Genomic DNA, 19,790 nt, shown 5'->3' with positions numbered 1-19,790 from the left:
TGGGATGGGATAGGAGAGAGCAAAAGTGAATCCCTAAGCAAAATGCCTTATTAGAAAGAGCACGGACCGTGTCAGTTCCTAAGTAGAATGGGACGCTGTGCTTCATGACCATACAGACTCACTTGAGGTCTGAAGTTGAGTTGGGGGGAGCCACCCACTTGAGTCCCTCCCACCTGCCCATTCCCCTTTTGGAAGGCAGTGATCAACCTCTAAGAAATGGTCTAACTTGTTCTGTCTCACAGGCTGCGGGCACGTATACGTTCCACAGCCAACAAAAGCAACTGTTAAGAGCTGTTTTGTTTCTTCAAAAAGAAAGTAGATAACATTTCCATAGCACTTGCCCTGGGCCAGGCACTGTTCTGAGCATTTTATCTGCATTAACTCAGTTCATCTTCAAAATGACCCTTTTTTGATGGGTTATTATTTTTATCCTTGTGTTACACGTAAGAAAACTAGAGCATAGAGAGGTTAAGTAACTTGCCAGCTAGTAAGTAGCAGAGCTGGGACAGGAACTCAGGCAGTCTGGCTCCAGAGTCCATGCTCTTAATCCTAACCTCTACTGAAAGTATATTATGTCTTACACATAAGGAGCTGTCAGAGGTCTTTACAAAAAGTACAGCCACCACTTATTTATGTACATAGCTCAATGTGTTATATGCATATACACACGTATTCATTTCTATCTAAACGTTTGGAGATTGTATTTAAAGTTTCTGGACAAGTGCGCGTATGTGTGTGTGCACGTACATGCGTGTATTTTAAAGTATAAGAAGTAGAAAAATCTCAAGGGAAATGGAAGGAACCATTGGGGGGAAAAAAGGATGGCAGATAGCCGCAAATACTCTAAAATGCAAACCAATTAGGAGATTTGACTAAAAGACACTTCAGAACAGATGGGGGGAAAAATAAACCCATTGGAGAGATTGGAAATAATGCAGGCTATTGTTCTATCAAAATACTGAGGTTAAAAAGTAGATTTTATAAGTCGCCTTGAAGATTGGAGTGTGATTTATGTGAACCATAAATAGGTAATTTTTTTTTTTATTATCAGAGCTTTGATTTTTGTGTGGGGGTAGGAAGGTAGAGTGTCAGCAAGTTTGCTGCACTCTGTTTCTGGAAAGTACAGAATAAGACTGATAAGCCTAAAGTAGATTATAGTCTTTAGGAGGAACCAAGTTTTTATTTTTTAATTATTTTTGTACTATTTATTTATTTAAAGAGTTATTTATTTGAGAGAGAGAAAGAGCAGGGGGAGGGAGGGGTGGAGAGAGAGGGAGAGAGAATCTCAAGCAGACTCTGTGCTGAGCGCGGAGTCCGACACGGGGCTCGATCTCATGACCCTGAGATCATGACCTGAGCCAAAACCAAGAGTCCGACGTTCATCCGACTGAGCCACCCAGGTGCCCCGGAACAAAGGTTTTATTAGAGGCTCCATAGCTGACAAATGATTTGTCTTCCCAAGTTTCATCCACGTGATGTTAGAAAGACCAAAATGGAGTAGCTGTACTGGCCGGTCATCGCTTCGAATCCTTACGTTAGCACTGTTGCCCGAGCCGTGGGGGCTTCCAGACACTAGCTGGGTTTTGATGCAGTGCAATAGGAATTTTCTGCTTCTGCTGGTCCTGCTATGGGCTGCTTCTGCCCACAGTTGGGCCTTTGGTCAGCCTTGTGGAAAAACTAATGGTAGAAGAGTTGGGAAAGAGGGAATGAATATCCAAAGTCCAGGGCCTTTGCAGGCTGCATGACTAAAACTGACGTTTGGGGAAATGTCAACTATGTAGTGCCTGTGGGGCTCCTGTTTGGGGACAAAAGGCATTTTTTGTTCAGTTAAAGAGGAAGGTAATGGTGTAAGTATTTACAGATCATGTAAGAGGCCCAGTGCACTACAGAGTGTTGGCATAGAGTAAAAAATACAACTCTGCGGATTGACAAATTAAGACAACTGTGGCTCGTAAGTAATTACTTATGATTGTTTGCAACGTTGGACCATTTGGAGGGATTGTTTTTCTTTTTAATTAGTTTAATAAACTTTATTTTGGAGTGATTTTCAATTTACAGAGAAGTTGCAAAGATAGGACAGAGAGTTCCTGTACACTCCTCATCCAGTTTCTGGGGGATAGTTTTGGTAGTCCTGGTCACAGGAGCTGTCAGCAGAGTTTGAGATGATGTTTCGTTCCCCCAGCCCCCGCTCTCTGTATTTCCCTGCGTTGGGCAGAAGCGTTAAAACTCCTTTCCCTGGTGATAGAACTTGGTCCAAAATAGTAGAGTCGCTAAGTATTTGGTAGAAGCAGTGGTGGGTTTTCTTCAAATGAAACACATTTTTGAGACACTGGTTCAGTTTCTCCTCTTTTCTCTTCCCTCTTCAGATTAGTCAAGGCTACAGTCCCAGCTGTTTATTGTCAGACCTCAGGGGAACAACAAGGACTCCTAAATCTCTCTCAGGACTTCTTTGGAAAAGTTATAGAAACAGTTACCAGGTCACGTTAGCAAGCATGATGAAAAGATATGCTGCTTAAACTCACGCCCAGAACTGCTGAGATTGAAGTGGCTCTGTCGAGTGAGGTGTAGATCCCAAGCATAGGGAACCCCAAATTCCTGCAGGAGGGAAACGGAAATTTGAGACTATACTCTTCCCTGGGTCCACACTATAGTAAGTAATTAAGAATGTGGCCTTGGAGGCACACTTTCTGGGTTTGTATCCTGGCTCTGGCGTTTATGAGCTATGGGGAACATGGGGCAAGTGGCTCATTGTTCTTGACCTCTGTCATTTCATCTTTAAGATGAGGCTGATAGTCCCTGCCTCACAAGATGGTTGTGAGGAGCCAATGGATTAGTGGGGAGAGTACTTAGAACAGTGCCTGGCTCAATAAATGTTAGCTGTCGTTAACTCAGTTTTATTATTCTTGGCCTCTAGGACTGGGAGGAGTGGCTTACGTCGCCCACTAAAAGCACTGGCTGATGTTGATAAATTTATTTCTTGTGCTTGATTTGAGCAGAAACTCAGCCACCTGTGACAAATTTGAGTGTTTCTGTTGAAAACCTCTGCACGGTCATCTGGACATGGGATCCTCCTGAGGGAGCCAGCCCGAATTGCACCTTACGGTATTTTAGTCATTTTGACAACAAGCAGGATAAGGTAAGTGTTCTGGAACGTATTGCATTGATGAGGTAAAGTGAACACTATGAATTGGAGCCAAGAATAAACGGAATTCTAATCTTACTTCAAAGTGGGAATTTTGTTTTGGGTCGTGTCCCAATTTTACCTGGGAAGATGGCTGAAAAGACTGTTGAAAAAAAAACTGAGCATTTGAACATTTGAAAATATTTGCTCATTATCTGATAATCAAATGCAGTGAGATTACTCTGTTAGGAAATACGAGATATCTTTTATCTACTAGGCACTCAACAAATAATTATGTTAAAATGTGTTCCCGTGTTCCTGCCTGTAGCCTCGTATGTAGACCACACTTCCAGTTTCTCAGGGAGCTTTCATACTCAGCGTCTTGCTAACAACATGCACACAGATATGCAGGAACCATGCAACGCAAGAATAAATGGCCACGTGGCAAGTGAAAAAATAAGATGTCTGTGGCAGATAGGCTTGACTAGGTTTCCCGATGCCTGAGGAGAAATTAGGGGAACACTCAGCCTTCCCAGTCAGATGTGGTCAACTGGCATAAGTGAATTTTTGTTAACAGGATTGGATCATTTCAGATTCTTTATGATAGTCTTATTCCGCGGAATTTTCACTCAGGCCTGATTGGTTTGAAGTCCCTTCTAATTGACAGGTTCTTCAAAGCATCAGATCATCTGTCCAAAACTGTTTTATATCTTTATACCTTCTTTCAGTGAGGGGGGAGGTCAGGGACATTTGGGGTTGAATTTGTCCAGGATTGTGAGGAGGCCGAATGAGAAGTTGTTATCAGTGACAGGGCTTTAGCTCAGTGAATTTCGAGATCATCAGGTTTATGCAGCTCGGTGGCAGGGAAAGTCAGGAGAACTGGGTTCTAGTTGGCGGACCACTCAGCTATCTCTGTGGCCTGGGCAAGTTACCTAACCTCTCTGAGCCTTAGTTTCCTGCTGTGTAAAGTATGGCTTTACTCACTTCCCTGGCTTGCTGGGACATGACAAATAATGTATGTGAAAGCTTAATAAAGTGAGGATGGAAAAGGTTCTTCCTCTTGAGGGAAACTTGCTAATCTGCCTTTCTTGCCCCTTTTCTGCTGAGGTATTAATTATGGCTCAGGTGTTCACTGATGAAGAATTGAGGCTACTCATAAGTGTTTGCATTTTATTTATTTTTAATTTTTGTAAAGATTTGTTTATTTTAGAGAGAGAGAGTGCATTGGGGAGGGGCAGAGGGAGAGGGAGAGAGAATCTCAAGCCAACTCCCCACTGAGCATGGAGCCCCACAGGGGACTCAATCCCAGGACCCCGAGATCATGACCTGAGCCAAAATCAAGGATTGGCAGTTTAACCGACTGAGCCACCCAGGCACCCCAGAAGTATTTGCATTTTAAAGAAGGTTCTCTAAACCTGAATAGACATTTTTCCAAAGAAGACATACAGATGGCCAACAGACATGTGAAAAGATGTTCAACATCACTCATCGTCGGGGAAATACAAATCAAAACCACAATTAGATAAATCACCTCATACCTGTCCGGATGACTAGTATCAAAAAGACAAGAAATATTGGGGCACCTGGCTCACTCAGTCAGTGGAGCATGCAACTCTTGATCTCGGGGTTGTAAGTTTGAGCCCCACATTGGCTGTAGAGATTACTTAACAAAATCTTTAAAAAAAAAAAAAAAGGACAAGAAATATCAAGTGTTGGCGAGGATGTGGAGACAAGAGAACCCTCTTGCACTGTTGGTGGGAATGTAAATTGGTACAGCCGCTATGGAAGACAATATGGAGGTTCCTCAAAAAATTAAAAATAGAACTGCCCTATGATCTAGCAATTCCACTTCTGGGTATTTACCTGAAGAAAATGAAAACACTCATTTGAAAAGATACACGCACGCCTGTGTTTATTGCAGCATTATTGACAGTGGTCAATTTCCAATAGCCAAGGGATAGAAGCAACAACCTAAGTGTCTACTGACAGATGGATAGATGAATGGATAAAGAAGATGTGGTATATATATATATACACATATTAATATGTATATAATATTACTCAGCCATAAAAAAGAATGAAATGTGGCCATTTGTGACAACATGGTTGGAACCAAAGACAAATACCATATGATTTTACTCATGTGGAATCTAAAAAACAAAAGGAACAAACAAAACCAAACTGAAACAGTTTCATAGATACAGAGAACAAACTGATGTTTGCAGGGGATGGAGGATGGGTGAAGTAGGTGAAGGGAATTAAGTCATTCAGACTTTCAATTATAAAATAAATAAGTCATGGAGATGAAAAGAACAGCGTAGAGAATATAGCCAATAATATTGTAATAACTTTTTATGGTGGCCCTTGGTATGGTGGCAGTTGGTAACTAGACTTATCACGGGGATTACCGGGTAAGGTATATAAATGTCAAATCACTATGTTGTGCACCGGAAACTAGTATCATGTTGTAGGTCAACTATACTTCAATTAAATAAGAGCAAACAAACAAACAAAGAGATGCTGTCGACGCAAAAAGAAGCCTGTAATACTTTCAGGAGTTCAGTTCCCCTTTTCACACTGTTGGCTTCCTCTTGTTCCTAAGGAGGGGCCGTAGGCATTTGGATCCTGGTGGCCACTTTCCTAGTTGAGCCTTGAGAAATTCTGGGAAAGACCTTTAAGTCCTTCGCCTAAGTATCTCATTGAAACTGAGGAGAGGTCACCTTTTTTTCCTAACAGGTCCACATTCATTAGCCAGCCAAGCACACCCGAGGATCGATCAGGTAGACATGGTGGTAGTCTAGCCTAGAAATGGGGCTCATTCCACAGTGTAGATACAGACATTTAGACTTGAAAGTAGCTTTAGGAGGCAGTGGAATTAGACAGAATTGGGTTTGAACATTCGCCTCTTTGCCTTTCGGAGGTGTGTGACCCTGAGCAAGTCACTTAACCTCTCTGAGCTTCCAATTCCTTGTTTGTAAAATGCTGGGGTAGGACCTACTTTGTGTGAACGGTGTGCGTATTCAAGGAGATGATGTTTGTAATGCACCTGGCACCACATTAACGTTCAATAATTGTCAGCTTTTATTATTATTAAGTTGAATCACGTGAAATTGTTGCTCCTTTAGGTCGTATGGTTCAACCTAATATTACCCTCCATTTTGCCCCTGCGGAGACCAGATGGAGACCACGAAGGGAGACCTCTGCCTGAGGCCTGCTCCTTTATAGTCCAGCCATTTGACAGTGTTCATGGCTGTCCGTGCTGCAGTCTGATAAACACGGATTATCCCTTGTAATCAGTGATGGGAGATTTCCTGGCTAACCTTTTGAAGTTTACAATCCTGAGGCCGACCATTAAGGGCAGGAGTGATTTCCTTTTCCCCTTTCCATCCTTTAGACAAAGCATTGCCATCATCAGACAAAACTAGGGTGTATATGAGCTTTGAAGCATATTGAAGGAGCAGCTTTCGGATAGTTTGTACATGTTAGGGGGGCTCATGCGACCTTCTAAAGATCCTAAGGTGCTAAATGAGATAAACCCTTGAGGTCATTTTCAATCTTCAAATTAGAGGACCATTAACACGAGAGATAGGGATTTGTAGATGATTTTTTTAAAAAATACAAGGTCAGGGGCGCCTGGGTGGGTCAGTCAGTAAGCAGCTGCCTTCGGCTCAGGTCATGATCCTAGGGTCCTGGGATCGAGCCCCAAGTCGGACTCCCTGCTCAGCAAGGGGACTGCTTCTCCCTCTCCTTCTGCCTGCCACTGTGCCTACTTGTGCACGCTCTCTCTCTGTCAAATAAATAAATAAAATCTTTAAAAAGAAATAAAAAATAAAAACACAAGGTCAGTTTTAAGTGGCTGCCCTCCACCATTGTTTTAGCAATATCTACTAGTTTCCCAATCTGGCAAGTAGAAGGAGGATCTGGCATCAAGTTTTGTTTTTGTTTTTGTTTTTGACTTGTTGTTCTTAAAAAGAATGTTGATGTATGTGCTTTGGCATCAGATTAGATCTCTTTCATCACCCAGAGATAGCAAGTCTTACTAGGTGAATAAATTAAAAAGCTATTGTTCCATCCAGGCATCCAGAGAGGCAGGAGCTGAATCCGACTCTCTTTTTCTACTGCGAAAGGAATCTGGAATTGGAAAGGTGTGATCCAGCCAAATGAACATTGGTCCTGAGGGGGGAGGGACCAGTTCAGGACTCTGGCCTTGGTTTTTGATAAATTTTTAAAGAAGCCCAGATTCCCCAAGGGGTGGAGCAGAGTGTCCTACAGCAGCTACCAGGGGAATGAGTCACCACAGCCGAAAGTCACATGGGAGCCATCAGCCATATCTCATCCAGATCTGTTGGGAGGGATTTAGTTCCTTGTCTGATAGAGATGTGCTGGACTTGGTGATCATTGACAACTGGGGTTTCTCCTTTTTTTCATGCCAATTTAATATTGTTTACCTTAAACTTTGAAAGATATTTTTTTAAAGATTTTATTTATTTGTGAGAGAGAGAGAGAGAGAGAGAGAGAGAGAGCACAAGCAGGGGGAGGGGCAGAGGGAGAGGGAGAAGCAGGCTCCCTATGAGCAGGGAGTCTGATGGGCTCGATCCCAGGACCCTGAGATCATGACCTGAGCCGAAGGCAGACGCTTCACCGACTGAGCCACCCAGGCGCCCCCGAAAGAGATTTTTAAAAATGATTTTGTTTTTCCCCCTACTATCTCTTTTCTCAGTTGTTATTATTTTTTAAAGATTTTATTATTTGACAGAGAGAGACACAGCGAGAAGGGGAACACAAGCAGGGGGAGCGGGAGAGGGAGAAGCAGCCGTCCCGCAGAGCAGGGAGCCCGATGCAGGGCTCGATCCCAGGAGCCTGGGATCATGACCTGAGCCGAAGGCAGACACCCAACGACTGAGCCACCCAGGCGCCGCTCTCAGTTATTATTTATATGCCCCAAGGACAAGGTTCAGATTAAGTACTAAAGTATTTTTTTAATTTAAAAAATTTGATTATAATAATCTTTGTGTAATAAAATTCCTCAGCCCTCTCACTGGAACAGTATCTAATATAAGAGAACTGGGGTTTTTCCCATGCTGATTCTAATTTATGGCATTTAACCATACATGTTCTGTCTGGTATCTTCAAAGAACAGAGGCTGCTTCCAAACAAGAATTATCAAGCATCCTTGGGTCAGGGTGGCTCCTTCAGGGGTATATAGGACTTGAGCTTAGTAAAATTGTAACGTTGGTGAAATTTGCACTTGAAACTTTTGTGCCACTGTTACCATGATCCTCGGGCTGGTCTTCTAGACTATTACTGGATTCTAGAAAGACTATTACTGGATTCTAGAAAGCTTTCTGTTGGCATAACTGGTGTGTTCCATCCCTGTAGGCAGCAACTCTATAGAAAGCCAAATGATAAGTAGGTTTCTTGTGAAGGAATCAGAAATTAGTTGTGCAAATGTCCTTGACTTAGAGTAGCTAGAGGTCTCACTGAAGGTAGGCATAGCTTTGCCAGTAGGACAGAAGTACTCATTGTCTATGGGGCCAAATCCCCTTCTTTTCTCCCTGCCAGAAGTTTGCTCACACACCTTTGTTTGTCTTTTCTTCAGAGCTGACCAGCTGGCTCCCTTTTCAGAGTGCTGTCTTGCCTGGACCGAAGAGCTATTCAGTCTCTCTGACGTGATTTTTTTTCATGTCTTTGCTATGATTCGTTAATTGTTGGTTTGCTAGCTACCTCTCTGAGAGCATCCTTATGTCTTGGTTTTGGGAATATCTCACAGTAGCCCCCGTGCTCAGCAGGCCACAGGCATGGGAAATGGCAGAGTAGCTCCTTAGGGGGGCAGATAGAGGTAAATGTGACAAATTTTCCACTTCGGGGCCATCAGCACGTATATAAAAGGAAATGCTCTCTCCAACTTGAGTCAGAAACCATTGCAAAACAGGAAGCTCCTTGGAGCTCTGATTAAAAGCAGCTTCATTCTTAATCCAACTCTGTCCGCTTGGGAAATGTTAATTTCCTAAAGAGTCCTCTAATCTCATTATTCTGAATCATAATGACCAGATTTGTGATTTATATCTGTATGCTGTCTATAAGTTGGCTTTCTGTAGTTCCACAAGCCCATCTACTTTTCAGAATAAGAGTGTGGTATACTCAGTGCACATAGCAACGTTTAAAATTTCTGTGTTTGTGTGAGGTAGTCAGAATGGTCAAACAGTACAGAAAGATGTTTAATGAAAAGTCTCTCTTTGGTCCTCGGGGCCTCCTTTACTTTCTGTCCTCAGAAGTGACCAGGATTACTGGATTCTTTCTTTTTTTTTTTTTTTTAAAGATTTTATTTATTTGACAGAGAGAGACACAGTGAGAGAGGGAACACAAGCGGGAGGAGGGGGAGAGGGAGAAGCAGGCTTCCCGCGGAGCAGAGAGCCCGACGCGGGGCTCCATCCCAGGACCCTGGGATCATGACCTGAGCTGAAGGCAGACGCCCAACGACTGAGCCACCCAGGCGCCCCGGATTACTGAATTCTTAAAGCAGTTTTTACCTTGATCTTGATAGTACACTGCATCTAGTTAGGAAATGAATTTTTTTTTAAAGATTTTATTTATTTGAGAGAGAGAGAGAATGAGAGAGCATGGGGGGGGGAGGATCAGAGGGAGAAGCAGACTCCCCGCTGAGCAGGGAGCCCGATGCGGGGCTCCCGGAACTCCGGGATCATGACCTGAGCCGAAGGCAGTCGCCTAACCACTGAGCCACCCAGGTGCCCAGGAAATGAATTTTTTTTAAGATTTATTTATTTTTAGAGAGAGAGAGAGGGAAAGAGAGGGAGCGCAAGGAGGAGGGGCAGAGAGAGAGGGAGAAGGAAACCCAAGCAGACTCCATGCTGAGCACGGAGCCCGATGTGGGGCTTGATCTCACGACCCCGAGACCACGACCTGAGCCAAAACCAAGAGTCAGACGCTTAACTGACTGTGCCACCCAGGCGCCCCTAGAAATTTAATTTTGATCATCTTATTGTGTTTCCTTTAAAATCGCTTTTAGACAGTTGATGTGTTAGCGTGGTAGGTTTATAGGCAAATGTCATGATGTTTATACATTTAAAATGCGGGAAATTGTCTTTTATCTATACCAGGGTTTCTCGGCGGTGGCACTACTGACATTTGGTGCGGGATAATTCTTTGCTGTAGGGGGAGGGAAAGCTGTCCTGCGCACTGAGGCATGTTCAGTAGCATCCTTGGCATCTGCCTACCACATGCCAGTGGCAGTGCCCTCCTAGGTTGTGACAGTCAAACACGGTCCCGGGATTGGGGCTGGGGGCAGGGAGAGCAAAATCACCGAGGTTGAGAGTCACTGACCTGTGCCATCTGATAACCTTCCCTTTTTTTTTTTTTACACATTTGAACATGCTAATGTTTTATTACCTAAGTGTTTTGCTATATGTTTGCTAGAGCAATAGCTTTTTACAATTTCCTTACCTTAGAAAATTGCTCCTGAAACCCATCGTTCAAAAGAAGTGCCCCTGAACGAGAGGATTTGTCTGCAAGTGGGGTCCCAGTGCAGCACCAATGAAAGTGACAATCCTAGCATTTTGGTGGAGAAGTGCACCCCGCCCCCGGAAGGTAACAACCGAAAGCACTGTTTGTTGGTACTTGGGGGAGAAAGGCAAATTGTCCATATGTTCATGTTCAGTGTTCGTTAATTCATTCAGTTTTCAAATATTTGCTGAGTCTGATAAGTTCCAGGCATGTTACTAGGTGATAAATATGAGGACATCCCTGCCTTCGAGATGCTTACGACTTGACTCACTGTGCCTCAGAGTTCTATAGCGGTTAATCACTCGGCATGCGATGTACACACACGGACGCCCTCCCCTAAATTGAGCCTCAGAAGCTTATCTTGCGAAGCGAGCAAGGCATGGATTATTACCCTGCTCCATTTTATGAGCAAGAAGGGAACTGAGTGGGTTACTCTAGGTCTTCAGATTACCGGTCCAGTGCCTTAAGAAAACCCCAAATACTATCTTCCTCATTTGATAGAAAGATTAGCTTGATAGACAAGATGTATTTGGGGAAAGATGTTAGAAAAGGAAAATGGGCCTGCTGGCCTAGCTCCAGTTCAGGACGAGCCCTAGGAAAAGCGGCCACGTGGGCAGGTTGGGCCTTGGCCCCCAGGCCCCTTCCTGCCCATCACCCATGTCCTGCTGGCACTTGGGCTGTGTGCAGGGAGGAGCTTATCCTGATGAAGGGCAGGGCTTCTGGAGTCCGGATGTCCATGTTTAAGTCTCAGCGATGCCAGTGAACAGCTGCGTGACCTTCAGCAGACGACTTAACCCCTCCCCGCTTCACTTTGCTCAGCTGTAAAATGGCCTTGATGATAGCACCTGCCTCCCAGGACTGTCGAAAGGGTTACGGAAGTCAGTCTAGGTGAGGGGTTTAGAACAGCGCCCGGCAACGCGTAAAGGCTGGTTGTGTATCACCTAGTAATCCCGTGTTGCCCCTTGTTTGGAGGGTCCCATCTCTCCCACTTCCAAACCTTAGCACTATGTGGCCCGTTCTGCAGGCCTTTCCCTCTACCTGCCTTGCACAGATCAAAAGTACATGAAGTCCCATTTGTAAAACTGTAAAATTCAGTACTGCCACGAGGCTGGGAACCTGGTTTGAAACAACTTACTGCCCCATTCTCATTTCTTTAGAAGTTTAATAAATAATACGAAAAAGCCTAAATTGTACTATGGCATTAAAATGGTTGATGATGCCTCCGGATAATACTCCTTCAAGAATCCGGACACGATGCCTTAACTCAAAAGGCTATATTATAAAGGTAGGGATTTCAGATGATAAAGATTATATGGCTCCTAAAGTCTTAACACACAGTAAACAACTACCAAGAGTTATATTAATGCTGACTTTCCCCCAAACTGCTTCAGGAAGAATGTTTGCTTCGTCTTCAAAACAACATGTGTTAGTATTGGTCAAAAGACAGGAAAGCAAATTTTAACTCAATAGACTTGTTTTCTTTAAAGACGGGTAGATATATGGGTTGTTTGTGTTTTCACACTCATTTAGGAATGCCATACTCATTTCCTACCACTGAAACATTATTTGACCATGAAACTCTCTCTCCAGTTAGGAATACAAAGTTAGGGTCCCTCAGTGATAGTAAAGATAATTTTCTTGGGATCTGGAGGTGAGAGAGAAAGTTGTAACAAGTTAGATTTGGGTTTTCTCCATCCTGGGTGACTTCTGTGTAAAATGGTATGAGAAATTAGGGATTGGCTTTCTGGTAAAACACTCTCACCATCCCTCATGCCCCAGGGGGTTTGGCGGGTTTGGCTGACAGGGAAAGAAGCATCCTAAACCCTTGGCTGGATCTTCTAGGTGATCCCGAGTCTGCTGTGACTGAGCTACAATGCGTTTGGCACAACCTGAGCTACATGAAGTGTACTTGGCTCCCTGGAAGGAATACAAGTCCAGACACCAACTATACTCTCTACTATTGGTGAGTGTGTATGGGAGTCGTGTGGGGGAAGGACTGATTGTGATTGTTTGGGGAGCGTTGGGATCTAACCTACTTAAAAACCGAAACCGAAGAAAGAACATCCTGGTTTTGGGGGCTTTGTTTATCATTATTTTTTTTAAGATTTTATTTATTTATTTTGAGACAGAGAGCATGAGCATGGGGAGGGGGGTGCAGAGGGAGAGAGAAAGTCTCCAGCAGACTCCCTGCTGAGCGTGGAGCCCGACGCGGGACTCGATCTCACCACCCCGAGATTGTGACCTGAGCAGAAACCAAGAGTCGGATGCTTAACCAACGGAGCCACCCAGGCGTCCCCTAATTATCATTATTTTTAATTGAAGTATAAATTAACACACAATGTTATATTAGTTTCAGGTGATGACATAGTAATTCAACAATTCTGTACATGACTCAGTGCTCACCTCGATAAGTGCAGCCGTCACCTGTCACCATACCACGTTATTGCAATATTACTGACTATATTGCCTATGCTGTGCTTTGCATCTCCCTGACTTATTTATTTTTTATTTAACTTATTTTTATTTAACTTATTTAACTGGAAGTGTGTGCCTTTTAATCCCCTTTGTCTGTTTCACCCACCCTCCACCCCCCTTCCCTCTGGCAACCACCAGTTTGTTCTCTGTATTTAAGAGTCTGTTTTGTTTTTTAGATTCTACATAGAAGTGAAATCATATGGTATTTGTCTGACTTCTTTCACTTACCATAATATCCTCTAGGTCCATCCATGTTGTTGCAAATGGCAAGATCTCATTTTTTTTTTTTTTTACGGCTGAGTCGTATTCCATTGTGTATATATACCACATATTCTTTTTACAAATCCAAGAAGATGCGCAATTTGCTTCAGTGGAAGGTGCATCTGCTTTTGGTGTCTACTTTCTTTAAAAAGTAACTGTAGATCCATAGGATGTTGCAAAAAATGTACAGGGAGATCCCAGTGTACCCTTCATGCAGTTTTTCCCAAAGGTAACATGGTCTGCAACTAGAAGGCAGTATCAAAACCAGAAAGTTGCTGTGGTTACAATCCACTCACCTTATTCAAATTTCACCAGTGTCACATGCACTTGTGTGTGTGTGTGTGTGTGTGTGTGTGTGTGTGTGAGTTCTATGTAATTTTATCACACGTGTAAACATAGAACAGTTCCATTACCACAAGGATCCCCTGAGTTGCTATTTTATGCCCATACCCTCTTCCCTTCTGCACCCCTCTCCCGCCTTTCCCTCCCCCAAGTCTCTAACCTCTGGCAATTACTAAACTCTTCTCCATCTCTATATTTTTGTCATTTCAAGAATGTTACTAGAATAGACATAGCATATAACTGTTTGAGGCTGACTTTAAAAAAAAAAAAAAACTCTGCATAATACCCTTGAGGTCCCTCCAAGTTGTGTGTATCAGTAGTTCATTTTTTCTTTTTTTATTCCATGGTGTGGATGTGCCAGTTTGTTTAAACATTTATTCATTGAAGGATATCTTGGTTCTTTCTAATTGTTTGCAGCTATGAATAAAGCTGCTATAAATACTTGTGTTCAGGTTTTTATGTGAGAATAACTTTTCCTATCTCTGGAAGAAATGCCCAAGAGTGCAGTTGCTGGGTCATATGGTAATTGCATATTTTGTGTTATAGCCAACTGCCAAACTATTTTTTAGGGTGGCTGTATCATTTTACATTCCCACCAGCAACGTATGAGTGATTGGTATCTACCTTTAAAAAGGAAAACAATATCATGCCCGGTGATAAAAAGTAAGTTGACTCAACACCTGAAACTAATGTAACTCTACATTGATGATGACATATAATGACATACTCTACAAATGATGATGATGTAGAGTTGTATGTCAACTCTACATCAATTAAAAAAAATTAAGGAACTGATGAGAAAACAACTATTAAAAAAAAAAGTAGATTAGCTCCCCACAAAATAACATATCTGAGATTTGTGAGCACATCCACAAAATGTGTTAAATTTCTAAATTGATCTTTAAGCATTTCCTTTCTTTTAGAGCCTAGAATTATTAGCAGCAGAACAAGGAAGAAAGGACCAGGTTAATCAGTTCAATTCAGTAAGACTTGACTTGGCGCACATTGTGGGTAAAGCACTGAATAGGCAGCAGAGATAGGAAACACGGCTCTTTGCTCATAAGTTTAAAACGTAGAGGGGGAGAGACAGCCCCCAACCCAATTACCTGTATAAAAATAACAGTGTCTGATGAAGGCTAGCAGAGGCACAAATGCTCTTTAGAAGCTAGGGTGGAGCTTGGGGGTGGTGGCAGGGCAAGGCTGGGGGGCTGGGATGAAGGGGGTGGACTGCACCCATGGGGGGTTTCTCTGAGCACGGGCGGCGGGGGGCCGGGGAGGGAGAAGGGCCATGTTCCGTCTGTGTGATACCAGGCTGGGGAAGAGGGAGAACTTTGCGTCGGCAGTGTGCTCTCCCCATGGCCTTGTCCCTCCTTCTGTCCTTCATTCAGACTGCTTCTGAGAGAATGGGGTGCGGAGGGCCACGTCCAGGACTTCCGAAACTGTAGGATAAACATGGCCTCGGCTCCCGGAACGTCCATTTTGCCCGATGATGTGATGAGACAAATTTTTGGCATCTCAAAGCACTCTGCGAATCCCGGCATCGCAGGACTCTCCGGCCAGTCCCCTGTGGGCTCGCTGAGAAAAGCCCGCACTCTCCTCCCCTGCTGCACACGGGGTGCTCCCCGCCGAGTGCGCCTGGGAAGCCGGACGGCACTGAAACTGTGTGGTTCAGTCTCGAGGGTGGTTTTTTCCTCCCGAGATCAACAATTCTCATTTGAGGTTTTGTAGTTTCACTGGCCCACTTTGTGGTACTTGTTTCTCCTTTCATTAAAGCCCTGCAGTGGCTCCCTGGTGGCTTTGGGATAAAGTCCAAACTCCTCAGCACTACGGACAAAAGCCCTTTCTGACCTGGCTCCTTCCGCCCCTGTCTGGCCCCAGCTTCCTCCCCCTCCCTCTGTGCACCCCCACCCTCTCGCATCCTCCCCTGCCGTCCAGCCAGCGCCCAGCGCCTTTCAGTTCCTCAAACAGACCCTTCAGCCACTCGAACAGAACAGTGGCAGCACGCCGCGTCCCCATGTAGCGAGGACCTCGTCCTTTCACCTGGACACCTCTGCTTTGTCCTCAGCTCAGCTCAGACATCACTTCCCTTCCAGAAAGCCTCCCTTGACCTCTCAAATCTAGATATGTGCTGGGTCATTGTGTCCCGTGGTACCTTGCACTTTCCTGTGTCCTCATACTCAGCACGTTGTGTTGTCACTTCCTGTTTACTTAGCGGTAGCCCTCCCCGGGCTGCTGTCTCCCTTGAGAGCTGAGGCTGTGTCTTGTTACCCTCAGGGCCTGACACATGGTAGGGGCTCCAGAAATAAGGTTGAAATGTGTGGTAGGGTCCAAAGCTTAGAGAACATTTGGGATTAGCGTGAGGACCTAGGAGGGGTAAGCAACTCGGGAGCATTATGGTCCAGGAGGAAAAAGAGAAGGACCGAGTCGGTCGGACTCCCCCAAGGAATTGCTAGTGAAGGGGCCAGAGGACTAAGCCTTAAAAGGAGTAGCCTGGCTCAGAAGATGTTGCAGTGAAGTCTGGGGAGAGCTGTTAGTACAGGCTTTTAAGATGTCTTAGAAGTTGGTAGCATCCAACTTTTTTTGTGTGTTTATTATGCTGTTAACTTCTCTTGCTTTCCCTGGAGTAGTTATTGGTAAAATCACAGGGAAAACCTTTAGAATCTGTGTCTATAGAAGGTGCAGGGGAAGGAAGGAAAAGCATGAAAACCGTCCCTCGTTCCATGGCCACCTGTGCCGGAAAGCAATCAGATATTAGGAGTCAGGGCGGTGCTGGAGGCAAACAGTGGCCCAGTCCTTGGAGTTCTGAGCCAAAGATAGGGAAGTGCCTTGAGGCATGTACTAGCACAAAACAAGTCTTTGTGCCAATCGCAAAACCTGCGCCCCCTCTGGGTGAATAAATTATAAAAAAAAAAATTGGACCCACCAATTGGAACAAGCATTCTTCTTCCTCTGGGCTGAAAGATTCCTCTTCCTCTGGGCTGAGGCAGCATCTTGCCAAAGCTGAGAGCAGATGGTGCTTGGGCTGGCTATCAGCCCTCAGTTGATGCCACTGTGCTGAGTATAACCTGCAGCCGTTGGGGGTGGCTCACAAAGCCATCCCAAGAGAGTGGTGGTTCACTGGTGCCCGAGGGGGCAGGTGTTAGGGACACCACTTCTTGTCATGCGTGTTCCCAGCATCGGTCATCAGCGTGGACTCTTTCTGTAGTACATACGACCTGTGCTGTCCGATACAGAAGCCACAACTCCCCTGTGACTGCTTAGATACGAATTTAAATTAATTAAAATTAAATCGAATTAAAACTTCAATTGCTCGGTCTTACTGGTCACTTTCACACGTGGCTAGTGGCTCCTGCCTTGGACAGCACAGATAGCAAACATTTCTGTAATTCCAGAAAATTTCCTTGGACAGTGCTGGTACAGATTCTATATTCTTCTGCCCTCGGCACTCTGCAGCTTATTCTTTTAACAGATTATTCTGTTAAATGGGCATAGTAATATTAGTGCTACCTCTTAAGGTTGGTGTAAGGGCTGTTATTGGGTGAGAAATATTTGGAGCTGTGCCCAACTGCTAACACATACAGAGTAAGTGATCAGTGTGTGAGAGCTATATTTTTTTTATTACTATTATTCATCCCCACTCCCTTGTAGATGTAGCTGGTATGCATCGGTGGCTTCTTACCCCACTTGGAAGAATTAGCAGCTAGTCCTTACCTCCTCTACCCCTGTCCTCCCCTAGAGAGATCCTTTCCAATCAAAACCACAAAAGAAAGGCAGATGCTTGGCTCGTTCATTATCAAGCACTTGGAACTGGTTTAGGTACCAGTTTAAATCATGTCAAACGAACTGCCAGAGACTGTTTCCCTACTCTCTAGTCAGAAACTGGAATCACTTTGAAGCCCCAGGGCAATGACTTGTGGTTCTGCAGGGCTAGTCTGGCATTGAAAGGAGCCTGACCTTAATAGCTACAGACTAGGGGCACCTGGGTGGCTTAGTCGGTTAAGAGTCTGTCTTCAGCTCAGGTCATGATCCTAGGGTCCTGGGATCAAGCCCCATGTCAGGCTCCCAGCTCAGTGGTGAGTCTGCTTCTCCCCTCTCCCTCTGCCTCTCTCCCTAGCTTGTATTCTCTCTCTCTCAAATAAATAAATAAAATCTTTAAAAAAAAAAAAAGTAGCCACAGACTAGCTCTGCCAATGAATTTTAGGGAATTTCTTACCACATTAACCATCTTCAGAGTTGGGGAAATTGTCTTTAAATCTGTCCATTTCCTCCTTATGTCTATAGTGTGATTCTGTGGAAGATTTCAGTGTCTGAATCTTCACAGGAAGCACCTGAATGCCTTCTGGCTCAGGTTCTTATCTAGCATTTTGCAAGAAGTCCCCAAAAGTTGTCTGTTCAAAACCCAATATTTCCCCTTTTGTTATTTTGTCCAAATTACAACAACAAAATGTTTTTAAAAATTTCTTATCTGGGGTCCGTGAGAGTATCGTGAAACACCCAAGGTACAGAAGTGAAAAAGGAATCTTAAAGATTGCCCATTAGAGAAGTTCCTTTCACTGGTTGAAAAAATTAATTTTCTGCCTAGTTGTTTTTTTTTTTTAAGTTATGTAACAAAAGTGTCATAAATTTCTTCAGTTTCTGTTTCTGGGTGTGGGTGGAAAACATTCCAGGCCTGTCTGATCTAAAAACTAGCCATGGCACTAACTTAGAAACTATAGTTTCTAAGACTGTATTCATTCATGAACCACAGGGGCCTACAACTAGGAGAAAAACTTTATGTACCATCTCGTAAGGGACAAGAGCATTTTCTGTATTTTTTAAAAAGATTTTATTTATTTATTGGAGAGAGAGAAAGCACAAGCAGAGGGAGCAACAGAGGGAGAGGGAGAAGCAGGTTCCCTGCAGGGCTCGATCCCAAGACCCGAGCCAAAGGCAGATGCTTCACTGACTGAGCCACCCAGGCGCCCTGCATTTTCTGTATTTAAATATTTCTTTGCATAGCCTTTGAAGGAGTAAATACATTAGATCTGAGTTTTGGGGTTTGTTTTTAAAGACTTTATTTTTGTAGAGAAGTTTTAGATTTACAACAAAACTGAGGGGAAGGTACAGAGATTTCCCGTGTACCCTCTACCCCCACAATTCATGGCCTCCCCCATTTTCTGCATCCCCCCCGCCAGGGTGGTACATTTGACACAACTGATGAACCTACGTTGATACATCCTAACCACTCACAGTCCATACTTTAACTTCAGGCTCCCTCTTGGTGTCGTCTTTACTATGGGTCTGGACAAATGTATAATGACACGTGTCCGTCATCATAGCCTCCTCGTACAGAGTATTTTCATTGCCCTCAAACTCCTCTGTGCTTTCCCTGTTCATCTTTCCCTCCGCAGCCCCTACAGCACTGATCCTTCATTGTCTCCACAGTGCTGCCTTTTCCAGAGGGTCCTGTGGTCAGAATCCTACAGCATGCAGCCTTTTCAGATCGATTGGCTTCTTTCGCTTCGTAATGTGCATTTACATTTCCTCTGTGTCTTTTCCTGGCTTGATACCTCTTTTTTACCATGCTGAATAATATTCCGTTGTCTGGATGCACTGCAGTTTAAATATCCACCTGCTGAAGGATGTCTTCATGGCTTCTGAGTCTTGGCCGTTATGAATAAAGCTGCTGTAAACATCTGTGTGCAGTGTTTCGCATGGACATAAGTTTTTGACTCCTTTAGGTAAATACTGGGGAGTGTGATGACTGTTCGTATGGTATAAGAGTATGTGGCGTTTTGTAAGAAACTACCAAACTCTGCCCCCAGAGTGGCTGTAGTATCTTGCATTCCCGCCAGCAGCGAGAGAGCATGCTTGTCGCTCCACATCCCCCCACCCCCCCGGCATTTGCTGGTGGCACTGCTCTGGGTCATCGCCATTCTAATAGGTGTGTAGTGGCATCGTGTTGTTGTAATTTGCATTTCCCTGATGACATACGGTGCGGAACATCTTTTCAGACGCTTCTTTGCCATCTATATTTCTTCTTTGGTGAGGTGCCTGTTTTCTTATTGTTTTAAGAATTCTTTGTATATTT

The 19,790-nt window shown here is 44.1% G+C and overlaps 1 protein-coding gene across 3 annotated transcripts in view; it reads left to right on the top strand.

Moving 5' to 3' along the window:
• IL13RA1 (interleukin 13 receptor subunit alpha 1) overlaps positions 1–19,790 on the top strand; it is an 81,268-nt gene that overhangs the window by 3,227 nt on the left and 58,251 nt on the right. For all 3 annotated transcript variants that reach the window (XR_015769436.1, XM_028087777.2, XM_028087776.2), the window contains exons 2-4: positions 2,997–3,136; positions 10,588–10,726; positions 12,485–12,605. Coding sequence is in view for 2 of the 3 variants with exons in the window: in XM_028087777.2 (XP_027943578.1) it covers positions 2,997–3,136; positions 10,588–10,726; positions 12,485–12,605 (400 nt within the window). In the remaining variant the exon portion in view is untranslated. The remainder of the gene's footprint in view (positions 1–2,996; positions 3,137–10,587; positions 10,727–12,484; positions 12,606–19,790) is intronic.

This window comes from Eumetopias jubatus, unplaced genomic scaffold, assembly GCF_037043125.1.
Source record: "Eumetopias jubatus isolate StellerSeaLion01/CBP00866 unplaced genomic scaffold, mEumJub1_p1.0 scaffold_11, whole genome shotgun sequence".
NCBI classification, from domain to species: Eukaryota; Metazoa; Chordata; class Mammalia; order Carnivora; family Otariidae; genus Eumetopias; species Eumetopias jubatus.
This window is presented reverse-complemented; position numbering and strand designations above follow the sequence as displayed.